This window comes from Entelurus aequoreus, linkage group LG09 (assembly GCF_033978785.1).
Source record: "Entelurus aequoreus isolate RoL-2023_Sb linkage group LG09, RoL_Eaeq_v1.1, whole genome shotgun sequence".
Taxonomy (NCBI): Eukaryota; Metazoa; Chordata; class Actinopteri; order Syngnathiformes; family Syngnathidae; genus Entelurus; species Entelurus aequoreus.
In genome coordinates, this window is record NC_084739.1 from 15,358,771 (window position 1) to 15,381,321 (window position 22,551).

Below are 22,551 nucleotides of genomic sequence, written 5' to 3' on the forward strand. Positions count from 1 at the left end.
AAGCTGACGGAGGAAGTGGCAGGTGATACTCTGTGTCGACACATTGTAAATCATGTGACACCTCATTTACGCTGACATGATATAACTTTGGCTGGGACACAGAAACGGGCCAAGTGGAAAGCCATAAACACTGAAACTGTGCGAGCCTGTGTGTGTGTGTATATATGCATATTAAGCGCAGTAAAGCTCTATAAATGTTGCACACTTGCCCATATTTCAAGCGGCGTAGTTAAACAAAGTGTGTCCGATTAGTGCTTTATTTGGTGACTCACCCATCCAAAAGAAGGATAGCATTCCTCCGAGGTCTTCCGGCATTTGGGCCATAAAGGTGAGCTCGGTTGTAGTAACGTACAGACTGGAGAAGGGTTCGTAGCTTTGCATAGTCCTGAGCCAGTTGGGTGCTGTTGACCGTGCGGCCCACCATGCTGCGGTACGCATTGGGCTCTAGGAGGAAAAGAGGCAGATTGAAGTGTGTGATATTGTTTTTGTATTCTGTTCTCCTTGACTGTATCCAGCAGCCCAAAAAAGGAGGACAATGAACAATACAAAACAGAGCAAACAGATGGCGGGGCTGTAATGAGAATCAGTAAAACAAAGACATCACGTGAGCTGGTTGGACCCAATAGGCAGAAAACAGTGTGCACGTTCAATATTTAATAACTAACAACTCCAATGAGGAGCATTGCTTTTATAGCTCAGTGTAACGCGCTTTGGATCACTAGAAAAAAAGTGCTATATAAATCTAATCGATAATTATTATTAGTATTTATCTGTTGTTTTTATGTTGCAGTCTTGCAAGCTTTTATGAATGTTTGCTGTACTAGCAACAACCTTCACAAAATATACCTCCATAAAAGTGCACTGCCTCTGTATCATCTATTTTAAGTTCTCCAATCAAACATTTGTCACAGTGCCATGGAGGGAACAACATAGCAGTTGCAAGTGGAAGCTTTTTGGCACACAACTGAGCTTTGTGTGTATAGTGCAGTTCCTGGATTTGGTTGAGGACAGATGGTTAGGGATGACATGAGGACAAGCACTTTTTCCTCCTTAAGTGAACCAACAATTAACCCCGGTAATATGGGACAAACATTTTCAGCTGTGTCTATTAAAGTGGTTATTTGTTAAACAAACACCAGATCTAACTACTACACCGCACAGTGACCACAGCCGATAGAGGTCCCTCGATTATTGCATTTGTTTCCTTTATTGTAGTAGTGCAGGAATTGACACTGTTTTTAACTCATGTACAGTACAGGCCAAAAGTTTGGACACACCTTCTCATTCAATGCGTTTTTCTTTATTTTCATGACTATTTACATTGTAGATTGAAAACTATGAATGAACACATGTGGAGTTTTGTATGTAGCAAAAAAAGGTGAAATAACTGAAAACATGTTTTATATTCTAGTTTCTTGAAAATAGCTAACCTTTGCTCTGATTACTTTTTTGCACACGCTTGGCATTCTCTCGATGAGCTTTAAGAGGTAGTCACCTGAAATGGTTTTCACTTCACAGGTGTGCTTGAAGCTCATCAAGAGAATGCCAAGAGTGTACAAAGCCGTAATCAGAGCAAAGGGTGGCTATTTTGAAGAAACTACAATATAAAACCTGTTTTCAGTTATTTCACCTTTTTTTGTTAAGCACATAACTCCACGTGTTCATTCATAGTTTTGATGCCTTCAGTGACAATCTACAATGTAAATAGTCATGAAAATAAAGAAAACGCATTGAATGAGGAGACTGTATGTCCAAACTTTTGGCCTGTACTGTATATTAGTAGGTAACAATATTGTAAAAACCTATGAGACAATGCATAATGTGTTAAGTCATATTCGGAAAGAAAAATATATACCTTAATCAGGCTACAGGAATTTATCTTTATGTGAAATATACATGTATACAACTCCCTAAATAAATTTCCTAAATAATGTTTTGTTAATAAAACATTTTTTAAAGTCCAAAAATTTGATACGAAGTAGCCAGAAAATGAATTGAAATAATAATACAATCTGTCATTAATCACTTAAATATGATTACAAATGTGTCATGTTTTCCTTTAGTTCAGAGTGTAAAGTAGAGGTTACAGTACATAGGATAGGATTATCATCTGGGTAATACTAATCATAATAATATGTCATTATTATTGTGATTATAATATTATTAGTGCATCTCCTGGGAGTTATGTCTCCCCCGTCTTTAAACACGAGCCTCTGTAACCTCTGTAACTTTGAACGCAGCAGTTATGGGCAATGATATGCAAAACAATTAACATTCTCTTATCCTGCTACAATTAGATGTATTGTATGTTTATCTTTCTTTTGACGCCTCATCTTTGCTTCAAAATGCTGCTGCAGTGACTGTGAATGTTTAAAGGAGAGCTTCGATGACGTTATTAGTAAGGCTGCAGCTAACGATTATTTTTTTATCGATTAATCTATAGATTATTTTTTCGATTAATCGGTTAATCTATAGATTATTTTTTTCGATTAATCTATAGATTATTTTTCCTTTTACCGATTTATTTTTTTATTCAAAATGAAGATGAAAAAATAAATGTAGGCCCGTTTTTTCAAAAGGCATGGCTTTTATTTACAAAAAAAAAGAAGTATGGCCACCCAGTCAACATTGACAACAACATGACTAAATATTCTGTAACAATGTAAACATTTAAAACTTTTAAAATTTAACAAAATTAAAAGTAGCTTATTTGCTTTTTAATGTGCAAATATAAGAGTCAACATCCAGTGCAAATCTTAATATTCTGCAATAGTATAAGCATTTCAAAAGTAAAAGTATTGCTTATTTTGCTTTAAAATGTGCAAAAATAAAGATAAACATCCAATACAAAAAAGTGCAAAACGAAATATTCTGTAACAACAGTGTAAACATTTCAACAAAAGTGAAAGTATTGCTTATTTGCTAAAATGTGCAAAAATAAAGATAAACATCCAATACAAAAAAGTGCCAATCTAAATATTCTGGAGCACTGTAAACATTAAGTATTGCTTTTAAAATGTGCAAAATAAACATCCAGTCCAACACAGTACACAATAACCAATTCTACTCATTCCAGTGAGTGTCTAACAGTTGTAATGAAGAAAGGTTAGCATGTCTACATGCTTTGGTTCTTTTCTTATTTACAATATTCCCAGCAGCTGAAAATAGGCGCTCAGAAGGGGTCGATGTGGCTGGAACTGAGAGGTAATTAGCCTTCACCTCAAGCCAGGATTGCGAGTGAGCTGAGCTGCAGTTTAAGTTTCTAGAAGGTCAACGGGCTCATAGTGATGTTACTAGTAGTTGACTGGGAGGTGTTTATTATCATTTGGGGAGAGTCCGCTGCCTGATGCTCACCTGCTAAACACCTATCTGCTCCACCCTGAAGCGCTGACTACATGCGCTCTGAATACGCACTGCTGATTGGCTGATAATGCTTCGTGTGTACCAATCAGATGGTTGTGTGGGTGGGACAATGCTGCGTGTGTACCAATCAGATGGTTGTGTGGGTGGGACAATGCTGCGTGCTGAGACAGAGGCAGACGGAGCAAAGCAGCTTGCTAAGACTTTAGCTTAGAAACTCGTTCGGTACACCCCCGTACCGAACCGAAAGCCCCGTACCGAAACGGTTCAATACAAAACACGTACCGTTACACCCCTAGCAGATACAAATGACACATTCATGTTTTTGTGTAATGATGACAACGTATGCTCGCGCGGACGATTGACTAGTTGATGGTTTTCTTTCAAATGTTCGTTCATAGCCGTTCTGCTGCTATGATAGGCCATTTCCGCTCGACACAGTGTGCATACAACAACATTATTAGGCCGTTTATTGAAATACTCCCACACTTTTGACCACTTTTGGCATGCTTTTCCCCCCTCGCTCGCACCGCTCGCATCGTCTTCTTTGATCGTCTGCTTTGCGCTTCGCCATGACGGTAGTGTGACGTCATTATGCGACGCGTCGACGCACAAAAACGGCATCGACGTATTTACGTAACCGATGACGTCGACTACGTCGACGCGTCGTTTCAGCCTTAGTTATTAGTGACGTTTGGAGTGAAGTATTCGAAGCTAGGTTTGCCGCTATCCAGGTGATCCAATAGGTGGGTGTAGATAGTCTTAGACATTCTTAATTTGATGTAAGCAACCTTATTATTTGAACTCTCACGTCTATATTAATTTAATTTCAACAATTATGAATTATGTATTTTCATAAATTGTATATTTAAAATGGGAGCAAAAAAATCTTAAAACTTGACAAAAGCTGAGGGGGCCCCTGTGCTTGGGACCCCTCTAAAACATCCACATTTAACTGTACCCATACCCTCACCCCTATGTCAGGGACGTACTTAGCAACATCATTGTATTTAGTACGTTATTTGTATAATTAATTATTCATAGATGGAAATGAAGAAATGCTACAAATTATTTGATTATAAAATATTTTATAAAAATCAATTTATACAAATAAAGGTCTTCCAAGGTTTCCCTAATAGACACATTTTTGGTGATGAATCCTTGGTACTCTGCATTTGAGTAAATTAAAATCTAGCACAACTAAATGAGGAAATACGGCACGTTTACTGTATGAACGAGTAAAGAAAACCGGGGCACAGTGAAACTGAGGCGTCGATTGACAAAGTATACATTTAGTAACCAATGTTGCACTAACCGTTGCCCAACTCCCAGGAGATGTTGTATTTCTTGCCAGCGCTGTACTTGAGGAGGCTCAGCGTGGAGGAGGTGTTCCAGGAGTTGTCAGGGTTTCTTTGCAACGCGTTGAGGCCCAGAATCAGGTGCAGACCAGCACAGTCGGCAAAGTTGTACAATTTGTCTAAAGACCTGGCTGGGAGAAACCCACAAAGCAGTTGTAACTTTGATTCTTCTTTTTTTTTGCATCCATTGAAATCAGAAGGGGCAGCACGGTGGAACAGGGGTTAGTGCATGTGCCTCACAATACGAAGGTCCTGAGTAGTCCTGAGTTCAATCCCGGGCTCGGGATCTTTCTGTGTGGAGTTTGCATGTTCTCCCCGTGACTGCGTGGGTTCCCTCCGGGTACTCCGGCTTCCTCCCACCTCCAAATACATGCACCCGGGGATAGGTTGATTGGCAACACTAAATTGGCCCTAGTGTGTGAATGTGAGTGTGAATGTTGTCTGTCTATCTGTGTTGGCCCTGCGATGACGTGGCGACTTGTCCAGGGTGTACCCCGCCTTCCGCCCGAATACAGCTGAGATAGGCTCCAAAACCACCCGCGACCCCAAAAGGGACAAGCGGTAGAAAATGGATGGACGGGATGAAATCAGAAGAACAAGTACTGCATGCACTTCATTTTGATAATTTCAAAGACATTTGGGATGTATCCCCCGGTTTTTGTCGTGGTATTGAAATAATTTTCCTGAGTATTGATTAATTCACATGACAAGCAAACGTATTTTCCCAAACAAATTCCATTGAGTTGCAAGAAGTAATATTTTACTCTGTTTATGTGCACTGGTTTCCAACAGTAAGGACGAGGGTTTTATACCAGAGGCTGGCAGCGTAATCTGATTGTTTAAGTGCAACACCGGGCAACCCCTGGACATTTCAGACTCTTGTTTTGAAATGTGATCTGCTTGAGTTATTACAATAATATAAATATTACCTTGACTTTTGACCCTCTCTCTTGACTGGTGTGTTTCCTATTACATTTTGCCTTCAACTGAGAATTCCACACCAGCTGAGCTTGCCAAATTGTGCAATGAAGACAAAAGCAGTGCAGAAAATGCCTGCCAGAGATCTTTTCTTCTGCTACGGTTGTGTGAATATTCTGCCGAGAGAATGTTTTATATTAATGTACCGGTATATTAACATAATAAAATTCTCATATATTATGTCATATTAGCACTGTATAATATGTTGAATGTACTGCATTGAACATAAAGTGTGGGTCTTAAATAATTACTCCTGTCATAGAAACATTCACTTAACTTAATGACTAAAGTGGAGATGACTGTAGTGCTGCAGAGCAGTCTTACTTCTCACATTTTCTGTAAAAATTACAAGTTGAGCTAGCTAGATAGCAACTACAGTATGTAACGGTTTGTTTCTCGAATAAGTGAGGAACAAAAAAGAAAGAAAAAGCAAAGCATGAACACATTTGCTATGGTATTATGAGAGGTACAGTCGTGGTCAAAAGTTTACATACACTTGTAAAGAACATGTCATGGCTGTCTTGAGTTTCCAATAATTTCTACAACTCTTATTTTTTTATGATAGAGTGATTGGAGCACATACTTAACATCACATGGACAAAGATAAGACCTTCTGGAGGAAAGTTCTGTGGTCAGATGAAACAAAAATTAAGCTTTTTGGCCACAATACCCAGCAATATGTTTGGAGGAGAAAAGGTGAGGCCTTTAATCCCAGGAACACAACACCTACCGTCAAGCATGGTGGTGGTGGTATTATGCTCTGGGCCTGTTTTGCTGACAATGGAACTGATGTTTTAATGGGAGTAAATGGGACAATGAAAAAGGAGGATTATCTCCATATTTTTCAGGACAACCTAAAATCATCAGCCCGGAAGTTGGGTCTTGGGCACAGTTGGGTGTTCCAACAGGACAATGACCCCAAACACACGTCAAAAGTGGTAAAGGAATGGCTAAGTCAGGCTAGAATCAAGGTTTTAGAATGGCCTTCCCAAAGTCCTGACTTAAATGTGTGGACAATGCTGAAGAAACAAGTCCATGTCAGAAAACCAACAAATTTAGCTGAACTGCACCAATTTTGTCAAGAGGAGTGGTCAAAATTTCAACCAGAAACTTGCCAGCAGCTTGTGGATGGATACTAAAAGCGCCTTAATGCAGTGAAACTTGCCAAGGGACATGTAACCAAATATTAACATTGCTGTATGTATACTTTTGACACAGTAGATTTGGTCATATTTGCAGTAGACCCATAACAAATTTATAAAAGAACCAAACTTCATGAATGTTTTTTGTGACCAACAATTATGTGCTTCAATCACTCTATCACAAAAAAATAAGAGTTGTAGAAATTATTGGAAACTGAAGACAACCGTGACATTATGTTCTTCACAAGTGTATGTAAACTTTTGACCACAACTTTATACATTCAAGTTGGACTAAGTAGGACATCACTGAAGGCTTAGGTATTAAATGCAAAGCCCACCACTGATCAAAAGTAACTTTAAGCAGCTAGATCAGTCATAGGAATAATGCGTAGGTACAATTTAATGAGGTATTTAATCATCAATTTTATCACTCAAGGGAGTTTTAGGGCTTTGAATCTGTGAAATTGCGATGCCATTTTCATGTTTCAACAGGATGTTTAAAATTGACATACATCGACGAGTAAATGGGACAAACAATAACTTGATTCCCTGGGAACAAGCTATCTTTTTAATGGTCGTTAATCCTTGGTTAGGCTGCTACTGAGCATTTTCTATAGTTTCTGTTTTGGCTGAGCACACAAACAACAGTTGCTAGCCTGAAGACAGGAGATAGTGTTACTGGCCAGTGAAGTGGAGCTCTCATTTGTGGCCTGCCAAGAGCAAGGCATAATTTGCTTTCTTCAGACAAAACAATGCTGGACCACTCCACCCTCACTTGGGGCCAACATGAAAGTGCTCCATTGCAGACACTACAAAAGCCCTCAGGCTAAGAAAATATCATCTCAGTCAAACATAAGTCATGACAAGACGCTGTGAAGAAGTTGTGAATCTGAGGTTATACACATTTGTGTATGCGAGTTACTTAGCTGACAAGTAGATATATGGTAAACCTTAAGTGGACTGCTAGCGTCACTCACCAAGGCGGGAACAATACAAACACAGACACAAGTACTTAATCCAGCGGATATAAAACTGCCACTATTTTAATGATGGAACGACACACAATTACATTCAATGTCATGAATCATTAGACGCTTTGAAATCTGTGTCAACACCATTTTGCACATTCCTATCACACAATAAAGGGCTGTTTAAGACCTTGTGATGTTCTCGCTTTGTCATGAACCTACTTAACAATTGGTGCAAGCCTGAATAAGAAGGCCAAACCCAGAAAGACATCCGTGTGTGTGTACGCGTGGTGGGGCTTTGTGTGCGGCTGAGAGTGGTCGTCTGGATCGTGTCAGACTGTCTATCTGATAGAAAGGCCAGTCGTGTGAACCAGAGAATCCAGCCACAGCAGTCAGTGTTACGCCTCATTTCGACAGCTCTGCAAACGTGTCTTTGGACGCTAACAGAAGCAGACACTCACGCACAAACACTGCTGTTGTAATAAACAAGAAATTGTTCAGTGCCACCCACATGAATGGAATTAAATTACAAACCCTGTTTCCATATGAGTTGGGAAATTGTGTTGGATGTAAATATAAACGGAATACAATGATTTGCAACTCATTTTCAACCCATATTCAGTTGAATATGCTACAAAGACAACATATTTGATGTTCAAACTGAATAAAACAAATTTTTTTTGCAAATAATCATTAACTTTAGAATTTGATGCCAGCAACACGTGACAAAGAAGTTGGGAAAGGTGGCAATAAATACTGATAAAGTTGAGGAATGCTCATCAAACACTTATTTGGAACATCCAACAGGTGAACAGGCAAATTGGGAACAGGTGGGTGCCATGATTGGGTATAAAAGTACATTCCATGAAATGCTCAGTCATTCACAAACAAGGATGGGGCGAGGGTCACCACTTTGTCAACAAATGCGTGAGCAAATTGTTGAACAGTTTAAGAAAAACCTTTCTCAACCAGCTATCCATCCATCCATCCATCTTCTTCCGCTTATCCGAGGTCGGGTCGCGGGGGCAGCAGCCTAAGAAGGGAAACCCAGACTTCCCTCTCCCCAGCCACTTCGTCCAGCTCTTCCCGGGGGATCTCGAGGCGTTCCCAGGCCAGCCGGGAGACATAGTCTTCCCAACGTGTCCTGGGTCTTCCCCTTGGCCTCCTACCGGTCGGACGTGCCCTAAACACCTCCCTAGGGAGGCGTTCGGGTGGCATCCTGACCAGATGCCCGAACCACCTCATCTGGCTCCTCTCGATGTGGAGGAGCAGCGGCTTTACTTTGAGCTCCCCCCGGATGGCAGAGCTTCTCACCCTATCTCTAAGGGAGAGCCCCGCCACCCGGCGGAGGAAACTCATTTCGGCCGCTTGCACCCGTGATCTTGTCCTTTCGGTCATAATCCAAAGCTCATGACCATAGGTGAGGATGGGAACGTAGATCGACTGGTAAATTGAGAGCTTTGCCTTCCGGCTCAGCTCCTTCTTCACCACAACGGATCGATACAGCGTCCGCATTACTGAAGACGCCGCACCGATTCGCCTGTCGATCTCACGATCCCCTCTTCCCTCACTCGTGAACAAGACTCCGAGGTACTTGAACTCCTCCACTTGGGGCAGGGTCTCCTCCGCAACCCGGAGATGGCACTCCACCCTTTTCCGGGCGAGAACCATGGACTCGAACTTGGAGGTGCTGATTCTCATCCCAGTCGCTTCACACTCGGCTGCGAACCGATCCAGTGAGAGCTGAAGATCCTGGCCAGATGAAGCCATCAGGACCACATCATCTGCAAAAAGCAGAGACCTAATCCTGCAGCCACCAAACCAGATCCCCTCAACGCCTTGACTGTGCCTAGAAATTCTGTCCATAAAAGTTATGAACAGAATCGGTGACAAAGGGCAGCCTTGGCGGAGTCCAACCCTCACTGGAAACGTGTCCGACTTACTGCCGGCAATGCGGACCAAACTCTGGCACTGATCATACAGGGAGCGGACCGCCACAATCAGACAGTCCGATACCCCATACTCTCTGAGCACTCCCCACAGGACTTCCAGAGGGACACGGTCGAATGCCTTCTCCAAGTCCACAAAACACATGAATTTAGGGAGTTCACCATCTACGGCACATATGTCAGAGTCAAGGCCCGCGGGCCATATCCGGCCCGCGAGAAGGTTTTTTACGGCCCTTGGGATGATCTTGATTTATTATTAGAACCGGCCCGCAGACCGCAGATCTTTTTTTTTTTTTTTTTTAGACCGCAGATCTTTTACACGCACCAAGCGGATGCCGGTCCAAGGTTCCGAAAGGGGGCGAGCGGCCCGCCGGGACGCGCCTGCCGGCCGAAGGGCTGCACCCCGGCCGTCAGTCGCGGAGCCCGCCGTGCCACGCGCGCCAAGGGGGCGGGCCGAAACCCGGCCCCGAGGCCCTGAGACTTCTGCTTTGTTTCCCCAAACCGCGCGTCACCGCCGGGCCCGCACCACCGTCGGGCTGCAGCCCGAGCGTCGGTGGCGGAACCCGTCATGTGCCGCGCGCGCCAAGCGGAGCGGGGGGGTCAAGCGGGCCGAAACCCGCAGGCCACCCCCTCACCACGAGGCCCTGAGACTTCTGCGTTTGACCCCTACGCGCGGCCCGTCGGGACGCGCCCGCCGTCAAGCCACGAGGGCCAGCCGTCGGGTCGCGGAGCCCGCCGTGCCACGCGCGCCAAGGGGCGGGCCGAAACCAGCGGGGGGTTTCGGGCACCCAACTCGCCTCCCTCCCACGGAGGGAGGAGGGGGGTTTAATGTGAAAATTACTGTGCAATCACATATTTAGAGTTTTTACTCAATTCAAGTTTAAAAGTTAAAGTTTAATATTTGTTTTCACTGCATGTTACTTCTCCTTAAACAAAGTGTTGTTTTTGATTTATAGATTTTTGCACTTTATTTTATTGTATTTCAATTTAATTATATTTTAAAAATATTTCAGTTGAGTGGATGATAGAAAATTGCTATTATTGTTTTTTTCTTTGAAGTAAATTTAGCCCACTTTTGCTAAAATAGAAAATATAGGCTACTGATGGTGCCTTGAATACCGGTTTCTTTCATTTAATGTTCATGTTATGGGGATTTTTATATAAAGGAAATTTGTCTTTTGTGTCTGTTGAAAATTAAAGATTACTGACAGAGCCATAAGAAAATATTGCTTTATTTATCTGATCATATTGGAATATATTTGTTAGGTTTTCAGTAGGTTCAATTAGGTTCACTAGACTATATGCGTCATTTAAAAATTTTTCAATGAACATTCGAACAGTCCGGCCCTCGGCTTGTAGCTAAATTTTTTATTTGGCCCTCCGTCCATTTGACTTTGACACCCCTGATCTACGGTCTGTAATATCATCAAAGGGTTCAGAGAATCTGGAGAAATCACTGCACGTAGGCAGCTAAGCCCGGGACCTTCGATACCTCAGGCTGTACTGCATCAACAAGCGACATCAGTGTGTAAAGGATATCACCACATGGGCTCAGGAACACTTCAGAAACCCACTGTTAGTAACTACAGTTGGTCGCTACATCTGTAAGTGCAAGTTAAAACTCTCCTATGCAAGGCGAAAACCGTTTATCAACAACACCCAGAAACGCTGTCGGCTTCGCTGGGCCTGAGCTCATCTAAAATGGACTGATACAAAGTGGAAAAGTGTTCTGTGGTCTGACGAGTCCACATTTCAAATTGTTTTTGGAAACTGTGGACGTCGTGTCCTCCGGACCAAAGAGGAAAAGAACCATCCGGATTGTTATAGGCGCAAAGTTGAAAAGCCAGCATCTGTGATGGTATGGGGGTGTAATAGTGCCCAAGACATGGGTAACTTACACATCTGTGAAGGCACCATTAAGGCTGAAAGGTACATACAGGTTTTGGAGCAACATATGTTGCCATCCAAGCAACGTTACCATGGACGCCCCTGCTTATTTCAGCAAGACAATGCCAAGCCACGTGTTACATCAACGGGGCTTCATAGTAAAAGAGTGCGGGTACTAGACTGGCCTGCCTGTAGTCCAGACCTGTCTCCCATTGAAAATGTGTGGCGCATTATGAAGCCTAAAATACCACAACGGAGACCCCCGGACTTTTGAACAACTTAAGCTGTACATCAAGTAAGAATGGGAAAGAATTCCACCTGAGAAGCTTAAAAAATGTGTCTCCTCAGTTCCCAAACGTTTACTGAGTGTTGTTAAAAGGAAAGGCCATGTAACACAGTGGTGAACATGCCTTTTCCCAACTACTTTCGCACGTGTTGCAGCCATGAAATTCTAAGTTAATTATTTGCAAAAAAAAATTAAGTTTATGAGTTTGAACATCAAATATCTTGTCTTTGTAGTGTATTCAATTGAATATGGGTTGAAAAGGATTTGCAAATCATTGTATTCTGTTTATATTTACATCGAACACAATTTCCCAACTCATATGGAAACAGGGTTTGTACATCCAATATTATTGTGTTGCTGCACATTAAACAATACATGATATAACAAATGCAGTTGGACCCAATGAAAATACTTTGAATTGCACTTGATAAGCCGCTGTAATCACTTTATGGTTCATCCAAATATTAGAAAACACTCTGGACTGTTATGTACTGAAATTTACTTTTTTGAAGACGGACACAAAAAAGTACTACTTGTAGATAATTAATTAACAAGATTTAAAAAAAGCATACAGAATGTGATCACAGTAGTCTTATGTCTGGCACCAACATGTCCTATTGCACAAATATTATGATGATGGTCTAACAGTAATACGGCTCTAGAAACTGTTTATGACCACCAAAGGGAAAAGAGAAAAATGCGTTCTCTTCTCTACTTTTGAGAGAAGATCTTAAATGATCGCTTTTGAAGTTGTGAGTTTTTATGAAGGAAAAATCTCCTTCCTCATGAACATGATACCACCGCTGAATAGCCCCTAGATTATTTGAGTCAACCCTGTGTATTGCTTGGATTTAAAATGAAGGCACATACAGCTCATTGAATATGTGTGGTGGTCAAGCCTGCGTCTGTTCTCAAAGGGTACTACGCACCATTTAGCCGTTCTCGAAGAAAAATGCCCTATGCTTGCGTTGTTTTAGGCTGTTGTGAACTGTTTAAACCATGAAAAGGACAAATGCTTCTTCAGAGTTTCTTGGGAGGTAGTCAAGAAGGGCGGAAGAGTGTAAGATTTTACAAAACGACGACGTCAAAAGTGGCACCCGCTCCAGTTCAAGGGAGCAGAGCCAAAGAACGCACAAGTTTGCAGTGATTCCTTTGTTAAAGGTTTGTTTGATATACAGGGTTTCCCACACATTCATTTATTTGTGGCGGCCCGCCACGAAAGAATTACGTCCGCCACAAATAAAATAAAATAAAATAAAATTTAAAAAAATAAAATACAATTTTTTAAAAAAAAATGTTGTCCTCTCCAGCTTCTCAGGCAAATCATATAGTTGATGTAGATGCCCATATCGGCTGTTCAGATTTACTTTACAAAAGAGAAGTGTAGGATACTTCTCTTGTTGCCTTATTTGTGTTTGACTTTATTAAATGTATTTATATTAGAAACACAACATGTGTATATAACAAAGGGTGCAAAGTCTGCAGGCAGTAGGAAACACATGATTAAGTGTAGGGAGTAAAACTGATGGCAGTCTAAAGTTCAAGATTTTTGGAGCTCTTTGTTCAGTGGATCAGATGTTTGATGAAGCTCTGTGTCTATATACCACCACTACTGTTTTCTGTTTATTTGTTACTGACTGTGGCAGGACACCTCTGCCTCTGTTTCACTTTATGTTGCTGGTAAATAATATGGTTGTAGTAGTAGGCTAAAGTTAAATTATTTAGTATGCACTAATTAAAGGGGCAGAGCTTTGAGACATTTTAGCTTTTATATTTTATAAGATGTATTTTTTGTAAGAACCACAATTAATAAATATATTTCAGTGAATAACTTATTGTTCAAATCTGTATATAAATATGTACATAAAGTGTTGTAGTTATATTGTAAAATGGATGGATGGATGGACGTTTAAAACAAAACTGTTATTATTAATTAGTAAGTATACATTTTTTTTAGCCTTTTTAGAGAAAATCAAATCATTGTAGTACATTATGCAAATTACTCGATGATGTCATGGTGACCACGCCCACAGACACGCCCACAGCCACGCCCCCACCGCCACAGGTATCTTGGCAGTTTATGGGAAACACTGATATACTTTTAACGTTTCACATTTAAGTATTATCTTGATATTAATTGTATTTCTTAAAAGACATTTTTGCTACGAGTGTTTCGAAAAGCACCAACTTGGCGTGTCTAAATAAAAGAAAACAAATGTGAGCAAATCCTAAAATAGTTAAGCTTATACCAAAGGCAGCAATCACAAATGAGGCTTTCAGCACATACACAATGTTGACATCTAAAGTTATATTTTGATAAAAACGGGAAAAAACATGTGTACTCGTAAACGACGCGTGCAACAGCAAGGACAGGCAACAAACATGGCAGTAGGCACGAAGTTAAATCATGAAATGCAACTTTACCCGAGCAAAAACAATGCATGATTTTCTGTTAGAGTCTTGATACCAATTTCCTTGACCCAGCCACACAAAAAGTAGTTGCAGACCTCCATGCTTTTCCAAGTTTTCATCGGTGTTGTTGCGTAAAATGGTGTCTGGAGCACACGATAGTTCCTATTGTTTGGGAACTCCACCAACAATTTTTCTTTTTTGAAAGAAGTACAGAAGTCTATCATATTGCATAGTTGTATTTTTTGCTCGTATCTGCTCTTTGCAGGAAGATATCGGCCCCTTGTGTACTCAGATAGTGCGCACGCTGCTTGCTGTTCAACAGCCATCTTAGCTTGGTTGACCACCACTGGTTTTCACTTCCGGGAAAAAAATAACTTGTCGGAATACGAGCAATACACATTCCATGTCACAAAAGACAATCAAGAAGGCTTTGCTACACACCTTAAAAAGAAGTGCTTTTGACCATCAGTCAGCTATGAACATGGTAGCTCTAAGTCATATTATTTCTTATTTCTTCAGCTAATGGGCTAGCTAACTTGGCATGATAGTCTGTTAATCAATCAATCAATCAATGTTTACTTATAAAGCCCTAAATCACGAGTGTCTCAAAGGGCTGCACAAGCCACAACGACATCCTTGGCTCAGATCACACATCAGGGCACGAAAAAACTCATGACTGCAATGTCACTGTACCTTACATAGCTAAAATGGTGTCACCCAAACACAAACACAGCTCATTAGCATTAAAACTACAGCCAACCATGAGGACTGACAAAAATGGTTTCAAGTTCAATGTGTTCTTTTGATTGAGGGTAATACACTGACAAGCTGAGTTTTGGCTTGCTTTAAAAGCCCAATCAGACAGGAATGCTCCCGAACTGGGCAAGAAGGGGACACATCTGCTTGGACTACAGACTTTAACTTTGAGCCTTCGATCCCCTTCATGCATACAGTATTGTCCATTGTTAGTCCATACCTTACGATGCCAAATATTTATTCTAGCATAAAGTATCATATGTAAGTGACCACTGACCACACGAATTTTGGAAAAGCTTTGACAATGTACATTACAGTTCCCATATGCACGACCAGATATATATACTACCAGTGATGGACGGGTAACTTGCTTCAAGTAGTGACGCTATGTAGTTTAACTACATTTCCAAGGAGCGTGGCGGTAGCAGTGCTACTTTTTGAACCAGTAGCGATATGTGTAGTTTAGCTATTTTTAAACCCATGTTACGACGTAGCGTCCATTAAAGGTAGAGAAAGTGGACTGCAAATCCATCGATTTATTACACTTGTCCCCAGGGGGAGAAAAAACTATATAAACACGGAGAAACTCCATTAGGATTTGTTGGTTTACGTATGAGAAAATCCCTGATGATTGGTTGGTTTACATATGATGAGTCACGATTGGCTTAGGTTAGGGCAATACATTGCCACAGGCAAAATAGGGCGCGTCATGACACTTTAAAACCAGGAAGCAAAATTAAAACACATTGCCCACAATGGTGGCAGAAACCACATGAGGCAAGGGTCTTATACATATGTTTCTTCCAGGGTGCATCAACTAGTCATTTACAGGTACTTTTATTTATTTGAGATTATTTTTAACATTTTATAAATGTTCTGTTTTGTCCTGGCTAACTTGATAGTGCACAGTTTTGTGGTGATGGGAAAGTGTCAATAGAGATGACCCCATGCTGCTTAGTTAACACTGGTACAAAAGTTAAATGGGATTCCAGTCCTGGCACAAATATATGTTCACTTTTATTTATTTATGTTCATGTAAAGATGGAGTTTGTTAGTATCCGTTTTGTGAGAAAAATGTTTTGCACCCTTCCTTTGACCAGGTTATTGTAACTTTGCCACTGTGGTTTCTGTTGAGACAGTAGTTTAACCTGTGCTGAAAAGTCCCCATTTCAATGGAGAGTATATATTTAAATGTTTATTTAATATTATCGTTTCACTGCCTTCAATTTAATTTGTTTCCAGTGTTTTCTTCCTCATTTTGTACATAGTACAGCAACTTTGCAAGTTAAACGAAATGTTAAAAACCCAGAGAGAGGTCATGTTTCCAGTTTGTGTGTATAATAATAAACAATAAAAGATTAAATGTTTTCTATGCCTATTTGTTTGGTGTAAAATTGTACATTAACTTGAGACATACAAAAACCAAAACCAGTGAAGTTGGCACGTTGTGTAAATCGTAAATAAAAACAGAATACAATGATTTGCAAATCCTTTTCAACCTATTTTCAATTGAATACACTGCAAAGACAAGATATTTATTGTTCAAACTGTGAAACGTAATGTTTTGCAAATATTAGCTCATTTGGAATTTGATGCCTGAAACATGTTTCAAAAAAGCTGGCACAAGTGGCAAAAAAACTGAGAAAGTTGAGGAATGCTAATCAAACACTTGTTTGGAACATCCCACAGGTGAACAGGCTAATTGGGAACAGGTGGGTGTCATGATTGGGTATAAAAGCAGCTTCCATGAAGTGCTCAGTCATTCACAAACAAGGATGGGGCGAGGGTCACCACTTTGTGAACAAATGCGTGAGCAAATTGTCCAACAGTTTAAGAACAACATTTCTCAACAAATTATTACAAGGAATTTAGGGATTTCACCATCTACAGTCTGTAATATCATCAAAAGGTTCAGAGAATCTGGAGAAATCACTGCACGTAAGCGATGATATTACGGACATTCGATCCCTCAGGCAGTACTGCATCAAAAAGCGCCGTCAGTGTGTAAAGGATATCACCACATTGGCTCAGGAACACTTCAGAAAACCACTGTCAGTAACTACAGTTGGTCGCTACATCTGTAAGTGCAAGTTAAAACTCTACTATGCAAAGCCAAAGCCATTCATCAACAACACCCAGAAACGCTGCCGGCTTCGCTGGGCCCAAGCTCATCTAAAATGGACTGAGACAAAGTGGAAAAGTGATCTGTGGTCTGACGAGTCCATATTTCAAATTGTTTTTGGAAACTGTGGACGTTGTGTCTTCCGGAACAAAGAGGAAAAGAACCATCCGGATTGTTATATGCGCAAAGTTCAAAAGCCAGCATTCGTGATGGTATGGGGGTATATTAGTGCCCAAGGCATGGGTAACTTACACATCTGTGAAGGCACCATTAATGCTGAAAGGTACATTCAGGTTTTAAAGCAACATATGCTGCCATCCAAGCAACGTTGTCATTGACACCCCTGCTTATTTCAGCAAGACAATGCCAAGCCGCGTGTTACAACAGCGTGGCTTCATAGTAAAAGAGTGTGGGTACTAGACTGGCCTGCCTGTAGTCTTTACCTGTCTCCCATTGAAAATGTGTGGCGCCATCTGAAGCCTAAAATACCACAACGGAGACCCCGGACTGTTGAACAACTTAAGCTGTACATCAAGCAAGAATGGGAAAGAATTCCACCTGAAAAGCTTCAAAAATTGGTCTCCTCAGTTCCCAAACGTTTACTGAGTGTTGTTAAAAGGAAAGTTCAAGTAACACACTGGTAAAAATGCCCCTTTGCCAACTTTTTTGCAATGTGTTGCTGCCATTAAATTCTAAGTTAATGATTATTTGCCAAAAAAAAAATGTTTTTCAGTTCGAACGTTAAATATCTTGTCTTTGCAGTCTATTCAATTGAATATAAGTTGAAAAGGATTTGCAAATCATTATATTCTGTTTTTATTTATGAATTACACAACGTGCCAACTTCACTGGTTTTGGGTTTTGTATTTATATATACACATGTATGTAGTGTTTATGTAGCAAGATACTTTTGCCGAGGAGTTTGTAGTGTAGCTTGCTACAATTCTGTGGGGCTAGCTTCACCTGTAGTGTAACTACATTTAATCGAGAGTAACTAGTTGCTTAGCTTACCACAATTTCCAAGTAGCTTGCCCATCACTGTATACTACTCACTTTAAGTTTATTTGAAAGGTGCAACACAACAGAGAAAGCCCAATGGCAACATATTTAACTGTACATCAAAAGTAAAAATGTGAAATAATCATCAGAGACAGATTTAGACATCCAATATCCAAAAGTCAAACATTTGTCATCAGTATTAGCAGTCAATCCTGTATACATATACAGCAACAGCTATCAAAGCAATCTAATGTGATCCTTCATTCATTCAATCATCTACTATGCTCAAAGCCTGACTAATTTACTGCTACAACCGCTGCACCAAAAGCTATTAGATGCAGTCCATCAGAGGATGTATTGCCGTATCATTATGACGTTCACTTGACACTGTGTGTTAAGAGAAACGTGGAGGACTAAATGTGGTTCCAATATACTTCCATATGACTACACAAGCAAATTGCTCAGAACCCACTGGCTGTGTGTTCAAAAACATATAGCACAGCTTGGTCTCTTCTTTCATATAGGAGGGCTACATTCTAGTGAAAGCAATCAGGTCAAATCAATGTATATTATTAGAATGCAATACATGGAGTAAGCACATGTTTTTAATTTTTATAGAAGAAAGGGTGGTGTGTGCATGTAAAAAAATAAGAGTGACAGTGAAGTAACATCCATTTGTGAATTTGCTGTGACTGGACTTGAGTTTCTGCTTCATCTGTGTGCCCAGCGTGAGATGAGGCATGACATGAGTTTGATGAGTGATATTTGTTACCATACTTTGACCTCAACATTCAAATCAAACACAGAAACTTGGACAAATTAACAACACGAGCTGCCTTTTATTGGGACTTGAACTATTTTCTGGAGGAGCATGTTGCAGGGGGGCTTATGCATGCGGTGCACGCATAAAAACATTGTCTTTACACACCAAAGTATACAGAATTGCTAGTTTATAAACAAGTCGTAACAAATGAAAACCTACAACAAACCCGAAAGAAGCTTTCGGACCTTAAATTCCGCCTCTGGGACTGTGATGTAAGTTGAGTTTTTGTGTAAGGCTGAAGTTATACCTAAATTATAGGTAAATCAACACCTAAGTTACTTCCACAGAACATATGAATGACTAATAAAATACAGTAATAAAAAGATCAAATATAAAAATCTTACAAAACTATACTTAAAAAGATGATCTCACTTCTATCCCTGTGGTTGTCTAGCACACTAGAAGGGGCGATGCGTGGGAGGAAGAGATAGGCATCTTGGTATAGGAATAAGTCACAATAATGAGACCAATACGATACTTATGCAGTTATGACTGTCCATTTCTTAGGAGAAAATAATTAAATTGTGGAAGAATATTATCTTTACCCATGATGATGGTCGCTGTGTTGGGAGTATGTTCCCAGATGGGGGATGTGGGACCGGTTGGGAAGCGCAGCCGTCAGACACAGAGCTTACCATGCCACCACGTGTCCTAATATCGCCGTTGGCTCCGATGGGATTTTCCGGAAATTTGGCCCAGAGGTGTAGTTACGACCAGTTTGCTGGGGCAGGATACTTGCTCCCCTCTAGGCATCTGTAATGATCCTTCCTCAGGTTTACCTACTGAAATCTTTTTACGACTTTTACTACCTTTAGTTAGCCAAGTTTGATCGTCTTCTGGGCGCTTTGCCAGAGCCGAAGGGGCCAATTTAAGGACCATCTAATCTCTACCATGTTTATCCAAGTGTTGGAAAATGTTGCAAATGAGATGTTTTTTTCTCTCTAATGAAAGACTGCATTCCTTTTATATGTTGATTTTATTAAGTTTGGGAAAGAAACATTACTATCTCTTTCCTAGTTTTCTACTTCTACTTTCTACTTCCTTTAGCGCCAATGATCCATGTGACGTTACTAACCTAATGATCAGTGTATATCACTACATAGCATCGCAACGTGTTTATTTGTACGGATCCCTATTAGCTGTGCTATTTTATTAAACAAACAAAAAAAAGACTGCATACATTCAACTGATTTTTGCGATTATAATAAAACAGTGACTACTGTATATAGCTTTGTGGTGGGAGAAAAAATATTGAAATTAATAAAGTTGTAAAATGAAAAAAAGGTTATCATGTGATGACAAGAAAGTTGTTTGCATAATCACATACAGCAACATAAGGCTGAAATGTGTGCGCAAAATAATCGATCAGTTCATTGTGAAACTTGATCTTTAACAGTCCCCAAAGAAAGTTTATTCTTGTATGCATCAATTCGGGCTTGATAGTCAGACCCAAACTATTTATAGTCAAACAGGAGGAGGGGTGCATGCCCAGGCAAGAATGGTTTCACTCTATGTTGTGGTGTAAAAAAACAGCTGTTAAAATGCAAAGGAGGGACACATTTTTCAACGCCGCTATGTTAGAGGAATATTTTCCCAAGTTTGAACAGAATGGAATGCCTTAGAAATTACTAGCTTTGGCCTTGGTTCTGCTCGAAGAAGATAAACACAAATGCATCCTGTTTTCTATCTTTGCAAAAACACACACACACACATTGTATCTCATTTAGGTTCCGGACGAAGAACTACCAGGAACGAGACGAAGGGACAGTGGACAGAGGTGTGTTTGTGTGTGCAATCACAGACGGCAAGTTAACTTTCGGTTTTGATCTCCGCCAAGGCGAGGCTGCAAGGTGGACAAAAGCATGTGAGGAGGGCGACCATTTTAGAGATTGCTCTGGTCTTTAGACGGTGTGGTCCCCACTTCAGCGCTGGTATTGCTAATGTTTGTACTACTCTTTTCTCTACAGAATAAATTGTTAATCTTCAATTCTAGTTACCTTTCATTATTTTAAACACCTTTAGAATGAAAGAATCCGAGTGGACTCCCAAGAACTATAAATACTGTGTGGCAAAACTATAAGTGTAAAACAACCTATGCCAGCACAATATGTTGTTAGAATGCAGTCATCATCATCACCAGCATCACCAGCATCCCATTCAGTTTGGCACCTGAAACCCAAAATCGCCTATGCCCTGTTGTTATTGTTGGAGGCTAACGTTTAAATCTTAGGAAGGGTTGAAAGTACAGCAAGTGAGATGTTATAATTCCTATTGAAGTGCAAGTAGACAGCTGATTCCATCCGCCTGTCTCTGTTGTGCCATGCACCTGCTGGTTGTCTCTGTTTTCCCAATATGGACAGAATACTCCAAATAGTTTTTCTGGATTTGGGGTGTCCCATCTTTGGGGTGCACTAGCTGTGTCTTAGGGTTTTGCCTTTAAGTACATGAATTAACCTTTAAGTACAGTAGACAGTTTATTGGAACTACTACTGTGGTGTCAGACCTTCATAGCTTAACTAATACCTTTCCAACAAATACAGGTAGCGGGTAATATAGGGCCATAAAGAGCTACTAATGACATATTTATAACCACAGATTAGTACGCCAATCATCTTCTAAGACAGTGGTTGTAAAGCTTCCACCTTTTATCATGCAACCCATATAGTCACACACCTCTGCTAATGCTGTGATTGAGCACTGATTGCTTTAAAATTGCAGAAAGACAACACTCCTTCAGGCAGATGGAGCTGAACAAAAAGCAGAGGGGCCAACGACGTGCCTGCTCCTGGACCATCAAAGGGTCTGACCTAAATAAACCCAGCAGCACTTTTTATGAGACACCTGCTTGGGAATGCAGTGCAAATCACTGAATGTTTGTTCACAGAAGGAATGTTTGTTTAACTACTTTACAAACGCCTGTTTTATCGCCTTGAAATTATCGGTGGTCAAAAATCATTACAACGCCAAAGAAAACTTTAGTCTGAGGTTATTTTGGACCCCTGCAACATTGTCAACTATGTGTGACTGATGAGGGTTATGAAGACCAGATCTCAAGCAGGGCAGCAAAGCAAACACCAACTCCCCCTTTCCTGCCACGATAATCAACATAATCACTGCAATCACCTCTTGCTCTAAAACTATAATCACCCACATCAATAATGTTTCAAAGAACACCAAGACTCGATGAGCAAGGCTTTACCAGTCAGTGGTGTCATGCACAAAATAATACATAAATTGTATATTTAGGTATGAAACAAATTAGATTAGCTTTAATGGATGGGAAAAAAATGTTTTAATTGATTTTAAGTTGGCTAATACTCTATGGTTCTTGCACGGAGGAGTTCAAGTACCTTGGGGTCTTGTTCACAAGTGAGGGAAGAGGGTTGTGAGATCGACAGGGGGATCGGTGCAGCGTCTGCAGTGATGCGGACCCGTATCGATCCGACGTGGTGAAGAAAGTGCTAAGTCGGAGGGCAAAGCTCTCAATTTACCAGTCGATCCAAGTCCCTAT

The 22,551-nt window shown here is 40.6% G+C and overlaps 1 protein-coding gene across 1 annotated transcript in view; it reads right to left on the minus strand.

Annotated features, from left to right (window-relative positions):
* The window catches only part of hpse2 (heparanase 2), a 99,145-nt gene that overhangs the window by 33,439 nt on the left and 43,155 nt on the right, over positions 1–22,551 (minus strand). Inside the window, exons 4-5 of the mRNA XM_062057619.1 lie at positions 4,676–4,849; positions 273–444 (exon numbers count right to left, since the gene is read on the minus strand). Coding sequence (XP_061913603.1) covers positions 273–444; positions 4,676–4,849 — 346 coding nt within the window. The remainder of the gene's footprint in view (positions 1–272; positions 445–4,675; positions 4,850–22,551) is intronic.